A 14843-nucleotide genomic window follows, 5' to 3' on the forward strand; every position below is an offset into this window, starting at 1 on the left:
AGAATTATGATTTCTATATACATGTATAATCCCTACATAGTATGGTTGTCGTAAGATAAGGAAACTAATGCGATATTTGAAAGACATAACATGCAGGAAGTTAATATACGGACTCCCGTCACCTAGCCGTCATATAGCCATTACATAGCCGTCAGAATGGAATACAAAGCCTCAACTGTAGCTATGGCGGCCCTGAAGACGGCGACAAACTAGTGTGTGTGTTTCGGTCAGAGAATTGTTCGACAATTGGTGACTGGGATATGAAGTACCTTGTATTTCGCGAAGAGGTGCGAAAATATACACCGGGGAAACAATGAACATGGAAGCAATCCCAGGTGTTAGGAAAATATTGTACGCATACAGGATTACCAAAAGCTAATCGTTAGGCAACACTACATGTAGGGCAGGATGGTGATGTATTTTTCCCGGTTGGCTTTGCTGAAAGAACTAAGAATGATTGTATCCATTTGAAGGTATTAACTAACAGGGAAATTCTTACGAGTAGCTGCCGAGGACTAAACCTATCAACTCTATATTCGCATATGAAGTTTTAGAGGGGTTATTCCTTTGGGGTTATGGGAGATCACTCTAAGAGGTGAGGACTCCTCTAGTTCTGTCTTTGTATTTGACTGCATGGTGGTTGTTCTTTGTGCACGTGAGGGAGTTTGATAATGTTTGATATCAGGAATTGCCGTGTAAAGCACACCAAGTAGAGGCACTGAATAGAAAAAGATATCACAATATTGCATTAGATCTTGTACACATATGGTGCTAAAACGCTGGCTTTCTACCTTGTTCTTCAAGTTGGATTTGTTAGTCGTGTATATTTTGCGGTCTTCTGCAGGGGATGGAGACTGAGCCGGGCGACGGCGGCCTCGGAGAACGTCCGCGTTATCGCGAGGAACATACTTCTCACACTTGTTGCCGCGTCTAAGCCTGTGGCAGTTGTTACAGGTAAGGAAATTTCCAGCCTCTCCCTCAATCATAGTGCATCTGGCCCATGTTCTGTTGAGCTGCTGACAGTGGGTACATTCACTGTCGACGTTTTCCAAAAGGGGCCCCACGACAGCCATCGTAGCACTCTCTACATTTCCCTTGTTGGCTTTTAGAAAGACCTGCAGAGCTTCACTGGTCATCACTCGCTCCTCGTGGAGGCTAGGCTCACGTAGAGGCTCCTCAAGTAGGAGTTCCTTCATGATAGGGGAGGTGAGAAACCTCATGCTTCAATCACGCTGACCTAAACCTGAGGCATACCATGAGGCAAACAGGGTCTATGTAGGTATTATATAGCCCTCAACTACCCAGCCCAGGTATCGCCAACTCTCAGCTTTCTCTTACTTTTCTCTTACTTTTCGTTGAGACAGCCCCCTGTTATATATCAATATGTCATTTAAAACAGTTCACTTATAGTATATATTATTAGTACCAATGTGAAGTTTATAAAAATGCTGACTTGGGTCATGGTTCCCAGTCGGGCTCTTTCCTTCTGAAGGTGACAGTCGCACCTTCCTCGTGAAGACGCAGTGTCTCGATTGCTATTTAAGATCTCACCTGCTCTTCTTCTCGTATCTTCTTCAACAATCCCACCATTCGTGATTTCCACTACTAACTGTTGTCCTTAAAAGGTGAGGCCCCTTAGCTCGTGACCTATATTTAAAACGAAACACAACGCTAACAAGGCATGATTGTCCCTCACTAGGATCGGATCCCTCAATCATCACCTACAACAGACTCACCCACAAACACCTTACTGAATACCGCGAAGTAAGTGAGATACAACCCCTCTGTCTCCGAACCCAACCGTGTTTCTGAAGCAAAGCTGACAAGAGAAAAGTGGCAGATCAACAACCGATCCCGTCAATGGGAGACGGTGAGCTGGAGCGACTCACTCAGCTCCGTGAGCGGCGGGTCCAGCGCGCTGCTGCTCTTGTTAGACTCTTGGGAAAAGCTTGGAAGACTACCTACCTGAGACCTCGGGAGGGGAATCAGACAAGCGCGTTCAACCCACCACCACATGGGGGGTATTACAATACAGTCACGCCAAACCGCTGCGCAAAGACACAGTCTGAGATTATCACCGGACACAACGCCATTAAGCGCTGGATCATAACTCATTACTGGCAGCCACCGATATTGATAATGTGACGAAGGCCCTCATCGAAATCCTCCAGAGTGGCTTACGGGGAGAGGCATTACCCAAGTATAGTTAGGACGTTGCCGCTGCGATTGTGGGTATAAAGAAATTACTTTCTGCGGAGCTGGAGGTTTACGCACGCGTTGGTACCTTTAGTGCTCTTGGTGGTGAACGGCACGGGTGGAGACGAAATCAGGTGTGAAGATTACCATACCGGACTACGCTCGGGAAAAAATCGCCCGATCCCACCCAGGACAACAGTCTCATGCGGGATCGCAAAATCCGCGGAAATTGCTACCCAAGGCGCAATGTGAGCATAGCTAGGAAGGCTAAGGAGAACTCTAAGACTAATGCGAGCGCGAAGTTAGTCTTTCGGAACAATGCCCGAAGAGTTTACCTGGCAAGAGTGGGCAGGTAAAGACTTGGGAGATGAGCCATTCTCCCAGATGAACTTCTCCTGGCCTACTTGCTGCGAGTCCATGGGGTGGACTTGGTGGAGAACGACTTGTGCTCAGACAAAGATTGAATAGACAAAGTGAACAGACAACTCTAGCTAAAAATGAAATGATCGCCTCAGCTCGCTTCGTTCTACCCGTAAGTGTTAGAAGTGTCGTATAGCGCAGTTCAAAGCGATTCGTATGCAAAGTGGTGTCATGGGCGTCTTTCTTGCTCTTCATGCCCCTTTCAGTGGCAACTCTCAGAGACTCAGGACAATGTCTGCCAGACAGCTGGTCAATGTTGACCCCTATTCTGTTCACAAAGGTGCGGCTTTTCTCTTTCTCTCTGTCTCTTCACTAGGCACAGACCACCCTTGTGGCAGTGGTGATTAGCGAAACTGCTAAAAGATCGATCGTGAAGAGTATCTTATTCCCGCCATCGCGCGAACGGTTCATCGTGCTTTCTCTTCTGATCCTTTGATCTGATGGCTGAGGCCGAATGCTGCACCTTGGGCTGAACAGGACGCGGGCACCTGGAGCTGGCAGTATCGTCGTATCCAGCGTATAATGTTCGACGGCAAGGTATTCAAATCTGCCAACGTTAGACAAATGGCAGAAGAATATTCGAGAAGTGGCAGAAATCAATTATCGACCAGACACTCCCGTCTCTGCTGTTGCCGCATTGCCGGAGAAGGATCCTGGATCATCTGTGCACGAAAACGATAACGCCGGTGCGGTGGTGTTTCCGTTCCCACCACCGGGGCGAAATCTCTGGTCCTTATCGCGACTATGGCTTGCGTGCAAGTTGTGGTTGTTGGACCGTCTTATACGAGCGCAGGATAGCGGAGTGAGAGACAAGGTAAGCAAAGCGCTAATTTTTGTTATGGTGCTATATTGACTCGACCCTCTTAGAGCGTTGAAATTCTCCTCGACAGACATGAAGCCAGTGTGAAGTTATTGGAAGCAAGATACTCTCGACAAAAGCTATGGTACCTTGAGGTTGTTGCTGTGCATCCTTCACTACAATCACGCGGACTGGTGGGGGCGTGATGAGATGGATCTTGGAACACGTTCACGATGACCCGTTATATCTTGAATGCACCCGGGAGGAGAACGTGGGGTTCTACGAGAGCCTTGGGCTTCGAGTAGCCGAAGAGGTTGAGTTGGTGGATGGCGCGAGTCAAACTGGAGAGCATGTGTTTAAGCACTGGGTCACGGTGCATCCGGGAAAGTCAACGCTGTAGAAGAATTATTGTATGGTGATGTGAGCATTGGCTCATTACATTGTTGTGAGGTTCGGCAAAGTAATTGAAACAAGCCATTCCATTCTTTAGACTCTGGAAACGAACAGCACTTCCTTCAATATCATAGGACGGAGGCGATTCAGTCTTCGCTCCTTTATGTCCTCTCTTGAGGCGCCTATACCGATGATCCGAGTTTAGTATATAACTTGAGTATCTCTCAGTCAGATTAACATATAGCTGTGGCAGATCTGCAATTACATCCATCTAAAATCATATCAACCCCATCTCCAGACCTCTTTGTCGAGCCAACTCATGCACACTCAGATTTGGATCTTCCTTCTGCCATAACTCTTCCAGCAGACTAAGAAGAATTTCACACTGATGGCAATCTACCAAGCCATTCCTAATGATTTGTTGCCATTCCGGCTTGCGGCAGAGGATATCGACTTCCAATCCAGCGACAAACATAGGAAACAGGATTGCATTCTTGATGAAGACATCTTCCGTTGGGCGCTCAACTGACGCGAGACGGAGAGCATCAAGGTTAGCCAGGATCCGGGCAACAAGCACGGATGTATCTGCCGGACACTTGGAAGGCTGCCGCCATGCCGAGATATTGTTATTGGGAATAGGAGTAGAGGAAGTGCTAGCTTGTTTTCTGAGGGTCAGGATACCAGCCAGTCGATGTGCCTCCCACAGATAACACCGTAAAAAGCTTCCTGGCTCGCCAGGCCAATCCCAAAGAGTCTGCTCCGTGGTTTCTGCGCCTATCCCAGCAAAGATATCAAGTAGTGTACGAGGCAGACCGCTTACAGGCTCAATACCATACCTGGGTGCTTCGGGCTGGCAATATCGGCGCCAGATGCCAATTTTCGGAGCCTGGCGACCGACCGAAAAGCAGGCCAGGTCCAATACCCCCATCACTTCGAGCTGGTGGATACGAAAGTGAGTTTGGGTAGGTTGGTGGTGCAAATCCTCGAGGCCGTGGCTCTGCAGGATGTTGTGCATACCTTCTAGATGCATAGTCCAAGGCAGGCCGTGCATCAGCTGGGATCAAATCAGTGTCAGAACCTTAAGCCAGAGGATACCTGAAACAAGAAGTTGAGGTTACGCACGCCAATGCTACACAGCAGCAGCCCCGAAGCCAACGTCCCATCAGATAGGGTCGTGCTGCACGCCAGTTCTGATCGAAAAGTCCTTAATGCGGTATCGAAGTACTCGCAGAACTGAGAGGTGACCGTGCTCGATAGTGCGAGTTGAAATGCAATGCAGATAGAATACAAGGCGCTTGATTCTTGACAAAGCTGCGGGAGACGCGAATAAAGCACGGTATCTCTTGCTGTTGTCGAATGAAGAATGTTAATGCCGTTATTCCTAACTACTCGATATCAGTATCAGTGTTGCAACTGCGTGCTGAAATGGTTTCCTGCTGGTAACTCACATTCATTGAAAAGAACCTCATCCTCAACCACCCTCTGCGAAACCGCTAGCTCCAACTCGCGACTCCCATCCAAAGCTACGCATCAATCAATACCGAGCAACTGCAACATTTCATAAACCACACTGACCAGAATCTCCCTCGATCTCCACCCGCCTTCTCCTCTCCTTACTAAGATCCCTCTGCCTCCCCGTCGGCCTCGACGGCACAGAATTCTTAACCGGTTTATCAGCACCAGTAAAGCGACCGCGCGATGCAATCCCCGTACCCCACCTTAACCGGACCTCATAGCCCTCGCACGCGGCCCCGCGCTCGGCACAATTTTGGCACGAAGGGCGCGCATTGTCGCAGCGACGCCGCCGTTGTTTACACGTCCAGCAGCCCTGGTGTGAGCGGGTCGACATGCCGGATTTGGGGTGTTGTACTTGGAAGCGTTGGGCGGAAATGTGAATGGCCCGGGGCCATTTAATGCAATGCGGGGGCGCCGGATCATGCGGGGTCCTCATAGCGCGTCCGACTGCCTATTTGGGATAGCTTATTTTCTAGACTGCGAGCCCGATGATGGGAGGCAAGAAATATTCTAGAAGCATGAATTTTTTTTATTTGCTTCATACAATATCAAATGGCAGTTTTGAGATATCAAATTATGACAGAAATTTCTGGTCGTGAAAGTTTGAAGTATCGTATGATATTTATTTCGGTGTGGACTTCTATATTAGAATTAGGGTATCTCGGACACTCGGCATATCCTGAGACTTTTCCTTGCCGGCTTCGTCTTACCTTGCCATACCAGCAGCAGAGGTAGATATCAAGAGATTATTCAATGGCGGGAGAGATGTGCTGGGGATTCGACGGTTCTCCATGAAAGGCAAGACCCTTGGGACCTTATTAAGGCTGAAAGATGCTGCACGTTGGAAGTCTGAATAGTTACATAGTTATGGTTTCTTTGGCATACGTAAGGTTGACATTCTACACCTATTTTAACATAGTATCAGCTCTGAATACATATTATGAATCGTACTAACAACGCCCTCCTATGTGCGAATTCAATGGATACAGCGGTCACGGTTGTTGAGGTTATGGCTGGCAGCACGAGCGTAGCCACTGCTCAAATACTAGACATTGGTTCGCGAACCTGTTCGAAACCCGCGAATTTTGACGAATCGAATCGCCCATAGGTTCGAAGCACGAAAACCAAGGTTCGAATTCGATTTGATTCGTCGAAATTCGCGAACTTCGAACAGTTCGAACATTTGTGCGGAGCGACACCTGGCGTTGGGCCGCGCTCTAGTACAGTTTGGGGGCGTCAATTCCGAGATTAAACATGCTTTGGTGTGTAAATAGACACTATAATAGTAACGGTAGAGCTGCATATCTGCATTTCATATGAGATATTAAACAGTATCCATCTAGAGTCAATACTAGATATGCGCGATAGCCATACCTTATCCAGCGAAAGCCATTGTGATATCAATGTGGATTCGAGGCAATAGCTTGAAACATTTGTAGACGATTAGCAGCTGGGGTTAGGCGGGAGGACCAAGCATGATTCTTGATAGTATTCCCATCGAAAGGGGAAATCCGGCACAACGGATTCAGAATGTACTTTGCACCACCGAATCAGCAGCTTTGAGTTTCGTCCGGGGAACGGTGCCACTTCTTCAATTATTGCTTCGTAATGAGAACGAAGAGCCTTCGCTTAGGTGGGCGAGTCTCCTCAGTTGGGCATCACCTAGGTCCTCGTCACCATCTAGCCAGAAAGCTAAATCTCGCCCAGCTCAACCCCACAACGGGAAGGAGAAGGAGATGCAAGCACCGAGACACGGCGATGTAGGCCAATGAAGGATAGACCGTGGTACGCACGGTTGAGAAACAACCCCGTGAACTCCAGAATGGTACAATTTATATGATTATCGTCATGGTGTACTCGTGGCGGACCGGGAAGCTCGCGCTCGATTGCATATTCTCAAAATCAGCTCATGAGAAGTGTATAGTCGTCTGCTGACAGCCGTGCAGGCGATTAATTGCAGCGATATTCAGGCACGGCGCAGCAGTCCAACCCCAACGATATAGTGAGTAATAATGCGCCTCTTTTATAGCCCTTAATATTATTACATATTTGTTGCCGGTTAATAGGACTATTAATCTATAAGCTTAGCACTTAGAAGTACGTTTTTAGGCGTCTCCGTGCTACTAGAAGGGAAGGCGATCCTATACTAACTCGACGTGACACTCTATTAGGGGAGTTATCAGTGCATTCTTATTGCTAGAAAGTTATAAAATAAGTATTTAAATGCCCGTGTATCGAGAATCAATGGGCGATAGGAAAAGTCACTATCATCTAGGGGTTTCTATCGATAACTCCATTTTCAGTTAATGCCATTAAAAGGTTCCCCTCGCAACATGAGCTGCATACAAGCGTATGGAACAATGCTCCATTCTCATCCTCAGTCACCAAAGCCATAGCCCTTTGGCACCACCGGGGAAATCCCGATGTAGCATTTGGAAAATGAAATATTGGGAGTACAAAAGTCACCTCTTGACATTTGCATTCGCTAGCTGCTTATACTGTTCAGAGCTACTATAGGTCCAATTACTGGTTTTTTGCAACCATCTGGTAATACCGCTTTGCTCCCATTCTCCGACAGGCCTTTCCTCTCCAGATGAAGAAAATCCCCGAATAGAACACGACAAACGCAAGCACACCGACTGTCACAAATGTATTTTGCAGCCCACAAAGCTCGATCCAGGGTCCAATGGCAAAAGTCATCCCGGCCCCAATGATGTTTCGGATACAGACAAGCGCCGTTGTTGCCTCTCCGGCTAGTGACGGATAACTCTCACTCGCATAGCCCAGCGTGACCTCCGCCCCAATAGGGAGCCCACTCCCAATCATTGCCATCCCAACAACAGGTCCCATCCAGTGTACATGGTGCGCGGCACCGGCGCCGTATAGAACCAACCCACTGCACATAATGGGGCCCGCGATGAGCACAGAGTAGATGCGTGATTCCGCTTCCATGACTCCGTCATTACGGCGCGCTTTCCATACCATGAACCGATCTGTTCCCGCACCACCCACGTAGAGTGACAAGCAGGCGCCCATGAAGGGGGCTATATTGGCGAGGCCGATGGCAGCAGAGGAGAAGCCATAGGTGGCGAAAACGGTGCTAGCTTCATAGGCCATGATGGTGAGCCAAGCAACCCCGAACCCATATGTAATCCCACACCACCAGATAATCGGTTCACGGAGCATTTTGAAGGTGCCGAGTACGAGCTGAACGAAGCCGAGGGGACTGTCGCGGCTAGTAAAGAGACTTAGGCGTTGGTAGTAGGGCTTTGGTTGCTCAGAGGCGTGTACCTCGGTCTCAATGTTAGGACCGGTATCATGGAGATGGCGGGCAAATTTTGTCTCTTCTAGAAACAGGAAGATAAGGACAGCGGCAAGCCCAAGGAAGATGGCATACCACCAGTGCATCCCTAGTGGATTGAGTTAACAACAACGGCATCTACCAATATAAGGCGGCATGACTTACATCTCCATCCCATGCTCTCCGTCACGAATCCCGATGCCACGGGTCCTAGAAATGACCCAACGTTGAGCGCGCATGTGTACAATGACAGGCCGAATCCTCGACGGTGAATAAAAAACTGATCGTCAATTGTGAGAGCGGGGAGTTGTTCAAAGGGCGCCGCTCCGAAGCCCAGAAGTACCCGAGCCGCCATGTAGGCGCCCTTGGACTTTGAGCTAGCAGCAATAATCGAGGCAGCTATGCTGATCAAGGCAGAAATCAGGTACACTGGACGTCTTCCGAATCGTAGTGCCTAAGGTCCGGGTGAGTGTCCGACTCAAATTATCCACACATGGACCAAAACCACGCTTACTAGAGGATTGAAAAGCAAGTTTCCCAGTCCCATAAGTAACAGTGCGAGTGCAGCCACAATATTCAGGAAATTCACAGCCATGCCCATCTCGTTTATCAGGGGCCTATATGTTACTGCTGGCGAGAGGGTAGCGCCGCCTAACAGCATGACCCAGAAGCAGACAATAGACATAGACGTGTACTTCCGCACCCGACCCCAGTTGAGAGGATCATTGGGCGATTTACTCGGCCGGGGATGGCAGACAACTTGTGTAATATTTTCATCCACGAGAAGTCGTGTGCCAGGGATATCTTCTGGAATAGTATTGGTAGCAGGGCCACTCTCCAAAGCCATGACGGAATATATTGAAGTTGTGGGACTCTTTGATTCCATGTTTACTGCGTGGAGATAGGAGGTGATGACTATGAGATGGGAAGTATAGGTCTCTTATATAACCATGCTAAGTATTCAGTGCCTGGGAGACCCCGGGTCTAGGACGCATGCCAAGGCGATGATTATCTGGGGTCCCCAAAGTCATTTCCCCCACTGCTCGGCAGAAACAACGATTCCTGATATGCCGAATAATAAAGCTAGACAGGGAGATGGGAATTGTCAGGGTGAGGCACCGAGGCAAAGGATAAACTTTTCACTCTCTCGCCCCCAATGGGGATTAAATTGCAATAAAAAATAGAGTGAGGTGAATTTATCAGGTGCCCTAACCTCATACTAAAATGTAAGACCGACGCGCAAGCTATTGAACTCTCAGTAAGTAGGATGGAATATACATCCAACAATTTTGGATGGCGGGTATTTATTGGTTGTTAGGGCCCCATCCCAATGTCCCCGCCATGCCTATTCTAGAAGGTGGACGCCCCCACCATATATGGTCATCTGCCGACTAATTTGCCGCTACTACTGGATTCATCGGCCACGGTGTAACTCTGTAACCCCATGAACGACAAGTACGGCAGTGGTAGGGACGCATTCAGCGGTATTTACTCCTGCTTGACTATTCCCTTACTGGGAAGGTGGACCCACGCGGGGCCCCTTGGGGAAATCATGCAGCCTAACAGGGATCAGTTGCAAAGTTTGGTATGAGCCCCGCTTTATCAAGTTGTAGGTATATAAAGTCGCCCGATCTTGATCCTGCTATCACTCTGGCAAACAGGCTTCTCAGCAATACAACATGCACTTACAACGCCTTCTCAGCATTACGAGCATCTTGGGCCTGGTTGTCCAGGGCTCAGCAGCGCAAGGGACTGCTGGGATTGGGGCCTGTAGAAATACTACCGTGGCCATCCTGTAAGCAACGACGGCTTGGAAATCCTCTGTTGCTAGAGACTAGGAACTGATGCTCTCCAGGGGAGGTGGAATGGCGGGGATTACTGCTGCGGTATGCCCATCCCCCCGTTAGTCCATCCAAGCAAGTCTAATCTGAGCAGCAAGCGTTGAACAATCAATCCATCTCCGACTTTGTCATCGTTGAATACCAGAACAGAATCGGCGGGCGGGTGAACCATACGACATTCGGACAAAAGGCAGACGGCACACCCTATGGTGTTGAACTCGGAGCATACTGGGTAAGGTTATTGTGCTAGCCCTAAATCTATCATTATTAATTCTAAAACAGGTGCAAGGGGCCGGTGCAACAAATGGCTCTGGTGAGAACTCCATTTGGCGATGAAGTAGAGAATATCACTGACCAGTCATCAGGAAACCCGATATTGAGATTGGTGAGATATCCAGAAGGAAGAAGACGATTGGGATGCTATCTGGAAAGCTAACATGAGGCAGGCCCAAAAATATAATCTAACAACGGCGCTCTCCGATTTCACCTCGATGCAGACCTACGATGACACCGGATCGGTTGATTACACTTATCTACTGGACGAATACGAAATAGCGTCTAAGAAAATGGCAGAAATTGGCTCAGTTATCCTTAAAAACAACCTACAGGACATGAGTATCCGCCAAGGCATGGCCTTGGGAGGATGGAAACCTAAGGTTGACGACATGGCGGCCCAGGCAGTAGACTGGCTGAGAGGCGGTGTGTTGACATTATCCTTCACACTTCCCATACTCCATATCCATAAAACTAACTGTCATAGATGTGGAAAGTGCCTCCCCTGCCGGTGAGAGCTCCCTCGCCTTCAGCCTTGCGGCAGGTGGCTTTACCTTTGGCCAATTCGGGCCCGATAATCACCTAGTCACGGATCCGCGCGGATACAGCGCTATTATCGAGGGCGAGGCAGACACCTTCCTGGAGAATAATGACAGCCGCCTACTTCTCAATACTAAAGTCACCAACATTAGCTACTCGGACACTGGGGTCACAGTCTATAATCATGATGGCACCTGTATTACGGCGAGCTATGCCATCTGCACCTTCTCCCTTGGCGTCCTACAGAACATGGTGGTGGACTTCAACCCCGAGCTCCCTTTATGGAAACGCACTGCGATCCAAAAATTCACCATGGGGACCTACACCAAGATCTTCATGCAATTCAACGAGACCTTCTGGCCGAAGAACAGCCAGAATTTACTATATGCCTCCCCGGAACGGCGTGGCTACTTCGCATCCTTCCAGTCGCTGTCTGCACCTGGCTTCTTAGAAGGCTCGAACATTCTGTTTGCAACGGTTCTCGCTGAGGAGGCTTACCGCGTTGAGCGCCTTTCCGATACTGAGACCCAGGCTGAAATCATGGCCGTCCTGCGAGAGATGTTTCCCGGGACCACTATCCCTGAACCAACTGCTTTCCTATATCCTAGATGGAACAAGGCGGAATGGGCATATGGGAGCTACTCAAACTGGCCGCTAGGAACCACTCTAGAGATGCACCAGAACCTGCGCGCCAATACTTCACGATTGTGGTTTGCGGGCGAGGCGACAAGCTCACAGTACTTTGGCTTTCTACATGGGGCATGGTTTGAGGGTAGGGAGGTCGGAGCGCAGATTGCGGGGTTGATACAGGGCCATTGTACAAATGTGACTGAGGAGAACGAGTGTGGGGGAAGGAAGTATTATGAAACCTTGACAGGGTCCACGCCCTCAAACGCCTATACCGTAGAAAACGGATGGCCTGGTGGTTTGCTTTATTAGACTACCAAGTTGTAAATAATAGTGTGCCAATGCTACGAGAAGGATTCTCTCGATTATCTGGGGGTTGGTTGGTAGATCAGTGTTGCTGGGCACTAGTGCTCCCGAACCCAAGTCATGTTGCTAGATTTCTATTCTGGGTTCTACGATAGTGGCCCTCGAACCTCGTTCTTTCATGCCCCTATTAGGATTGGCCCATTGAAAAGCATGTCCAAAGACGGCCCCATGTTAGACTGTCCCGAGAATTTATATTGATTATAGTACACGCCTTGTATCGAGGATATAAGCAGCACACATTACACCCGTGAACGCCTTCCTTGTCTGTCCAATCCGAATTGATGTCTTCATTGCACTTGCGCCTATGGAATCCGAGCTGGTAAGATGACTGAAGAGCTGCTGCAATCAAAGGCGAGGCGGGCTTTATATCGCCATTCATACCCAAAAATATTGCCAATACTCGGGTTTTTTTAATTTGTAAGCGAAACGAAACCATCGTTATAGTGAGAGGGACAGAACGTTTCCTCCACATATCATTCCAAATAAGGCCTGGATACACAACAATCTGGGGCCATTCATCATGAGTTGTGGCAGCAGTGCGCTTGTTGTTTGATAATATCTCGATTCTGATCCGGTCTCCATGTAGTTCTGGCAGGTGTTGGCAAGTTTTGATATTTGAGCGATTTCTAGTATGACGTTGATATTTGCAACAAGCTCTGAGTTGGCATATGTTCTTCGGTCATATACAGAAAGCACCAAAGGCATGCACACAACAGGTAAGACCGTGTTCGCATAATTAAGATAGAATAAGCTCCTCATTTGGATGGAGCCAATTAAATATCGGCAATCCAAGATTATTGAGGGAAGTGTGTTCAAAGCGATTCGTATGCAAAGTGGTGTCATGCAGCTACCTGCACGAGCCTGGTGGGCTGAGCACTTTTAAACCCGGGGCCCCGAAGCACTTCGATCTGTCAGGATTGACGTCTTTCGGGATAAAGACGGTGCCATCCACTTTTAGAATATTACTACATGGAGAAGATCCTCACTGGCTTCGACATGGATAATCTCGAACCGGTTGCTACACCAATAGGCGATAAAGATTTTCTCTCTCCCTATTATAAAGTACTTGACGATGCCGAACCAGTGAAAGACCAAGAGCTCTATCCTGTGTGTCTAACGGCATTGAAATTGCATCCCAAACCTGGCTGACATACAAGAAGTGGCAGAAAACCAGGCAATCCGGGCCCTCAACAATGCCCAACTCGAGCAGCTCACGGCGCTGCGGGTCCGCGATATCCAACGGATCTGTGCTCGGAGTTATGTGACGTGAGGCCTGGCAAATCCTACGCATGCACACAGCATTTGGGACTCTGGATCCGTTCAACGACCGCTACCATGTCACTATTGTAGCCAGACATGCTCTACGACAGAGAGTGGAGGAGCGTCTTGAGCATATGTTCGACATAGAGGCCGAAGAAGAAGAGTACCGTGTCATACTTCAGGACAGCTGTGATCAGACTGGGTAATATCATCATCGAAATAAGCTGAAAGTCTATATATGGAGCCGTGTGTTGATTTTTGGGTTCAAGCATATTGTGGATAACGAAACCACAGCTAATTTAATTGAAATTTTTGGTACGTTCAAATGTTTCTTTGCGTTCACTATATTCATATTTAGATATACCCTAGAATTGCATCTCCCATAACAATAATAACCAAGTCCACCCAAGGTTTGACCCATTACCCTATGGCTAGAACTTTCGACTTGGCCGAAACCCAATTATGTAGTGCTCATTGTTTCCAGGTAGCAGATGAACTTTCGTTTCAAGATCGACAGTGAGCAGTACAGGTTATTTGCCAAACGCATCGCAATAGTATGGGGCACAGAGTACGTGATTAGTTCCAAATCATCTGGATGCTAGGACATATACTGGCCGTCTTGCTCCAGCTTCTGCTCGACTTTCATGTTATAGACCCTAGTTGAGTTGGTGGAATCTGGTAGACATCTCTACCGGAATATTGCACATGGATAGAGTGAGTCACCTAGGTGGTCATAAAACCATCTGAACTCAGTCTCATCTTCAATATATAACCCGCAACTGGCATCGTCAAACCTCACTTTTCTTTCACCTTTTATTATACTCATATATAAATTAAGTATCAACTCAATATCACTTTCCTCTTAGTTGCGGGTTACTATTTGTATAATTTATCACTGCCTAGGACTGATCTTAGATATATTAAAATGTGGACTTCGTTCATGCTGTGGCTATACCTGAAGAGCGGTTGTCACCAGTCTTCCTCTTTCCTTTTGAAGGTGACCGTCGCGCCTTCCTCTTGAAGGTGCGCTGTCTCGTAGAAATTACTATTTAATCTCTTCCCAAACGATCATTTCTGTTTTCTTTTCTCCTTCACATTTCCTCTAACCTTGAAATATCAACTAGCAACCAAAGGTAAATTGACACGGCACCACGACCAACCTTGACTTGCTGGCCATCTGATGAGCTAACTCAGAATGTTTGTTTTACAGGTTGAAGTTAATGCTACTCACAACCAAAAAACACAATTCCTTAAGTGTTCCACAGAAAGTGAGATACACACGCTCCCGATACTCTGTTGCCAATCTCGTCCC

General features: G+C 48.0%; 6 protein-coding genes across 6 annotated transcripts; 4 read left to right on the plus strand and 2 right to left on the minus strand.

The window, feature by feature from the left end:
* Window positions 1-1860: 1860 nt before the first annotated feature.
* Window positions 1861-2145, plus strand: N7471_008659 (uncharacterized protein; the record flags this gene model as incomplete). Its single annotated transcript, XM_057281378.1, has 1 exon — window positions 1861-2145. One exon carries the CDS (start codon window positions 1861-1863, stop codon window positions 2143-2145), a length of 285 nt encoding a protein of 94 aa, XP_057135638.1.
* A 993-nt stretch (window positions 2146-3138) lies between these two features.
* N7471_008660 (Acyl-CoA N-acyltransferase) lies at window positions 3139-3621 on the plus strand (the record flags this gene model as incomplete). Its single annotated transcript, XM_057281379.1, is given in 3 exon segments — window positions 3139-3171; window positions 3188-3430; window positions 3484-3621. The coding sequence occupies 3 exon segments, from the start codon at window positions 3139-3141 to the stop codon at window positions 3619-3621; spliced, it is 414 nt and encodes a 137-aa protein (XP_057135639.1).
* A 464-nt stretch (window positions 3622-4085) lies between these two features.
* N7471_008661 (Zn(II)2Cys6 transcription factor) lies at window positions 4086-5657 on the minus strand (the record flags this gene model as incomplete). Its single annotated transcript, XM_057281380.1, has 4 exons — window positions 4086-4862; window positions 4931-5193; window positions 5257-5331; window positions 5384-5657. The coding sequence occupies 4 exons, from the start codon at window positions 5655-5657 to the stop codon at window positions 4086-4088; spliced, it is 1389 nt and encodes a 462-aa protein (XP_057135640.1).
* A 2189-nt stretch (window positions 5658-7846) lies between these two features.
* On the minus strand, window positions 7847-9510 carry N7471_008662 (uncharacterized protein; the record flags this gene model as incomplete). Its single annotated transcript, XM_057281381.1, has 3 exons — window positions 7847-8733; window positions 8790-9078; window positions 9139-9510. The coding sequence occupies 3 exons, from the start codon at window positions 9508-9510 to the stop codon at window positions 7847-7849; spliced, it is 1548 nt and encodes a 515-aa protein (XP_057135641.1).
* Window positions 9511-10303: 793 nt separating this feature from the next.
* Window positions 10304-12217, plus strand: N7471_008663 (uncharacterized protein; the record flags this gene model as incomplete). The annotated part of the gene is made up of 7 exons (XM_057281382.1): window positions 10304-10419; window positions 10480-10510; window positions 10560-10697; window positions 10748-10778; window positions 10831-10850; window positions 10912-11164; window positions 11226-12217. 7 exons carry the CDS (start codon window positions 10304-10306, stop codon window positions 12215-12217), a joined length of 1581 nt encoding a protein of 526 aa, XP_057135642.1.
* Window positions 12218-13240: 1023 nt separating this feature from the next.
* On the plus strand, window positions 13241-13541 carry N7471_008664 (uncharacterized protein; the record flags this gene model as incomplete). Its single annotated transcript, XM_057281383.1, has 2 exons — window positions 13241-13378; window positions 13446-13541. The coding sequence occupies 2 exons, from the start codon at window positions 13241-13243 to the stop codon at window positions 13539-13541; spliced, it is 234 nt and encodes a 77-aa protein (XP_057135643.1).
* Window positions 13542-14843: the final 1302 nt, after the last annotated feature.

Source organism: Penicillium samsonianum, assembly GCF_028829775.1.
Source record: "Penicillium samsonianum strain IBT 33392 chromosome Unknown utg000004l_segment0_segment0, whole genome shotgun sequence".
Classification (NCBI taxonomy): Eukaryota; Fungi; Ascomycota; class Eurotiomycetes; order Eurotiales; family Aspergillaceae; genus Penicillium; species Penicillium samsonianum.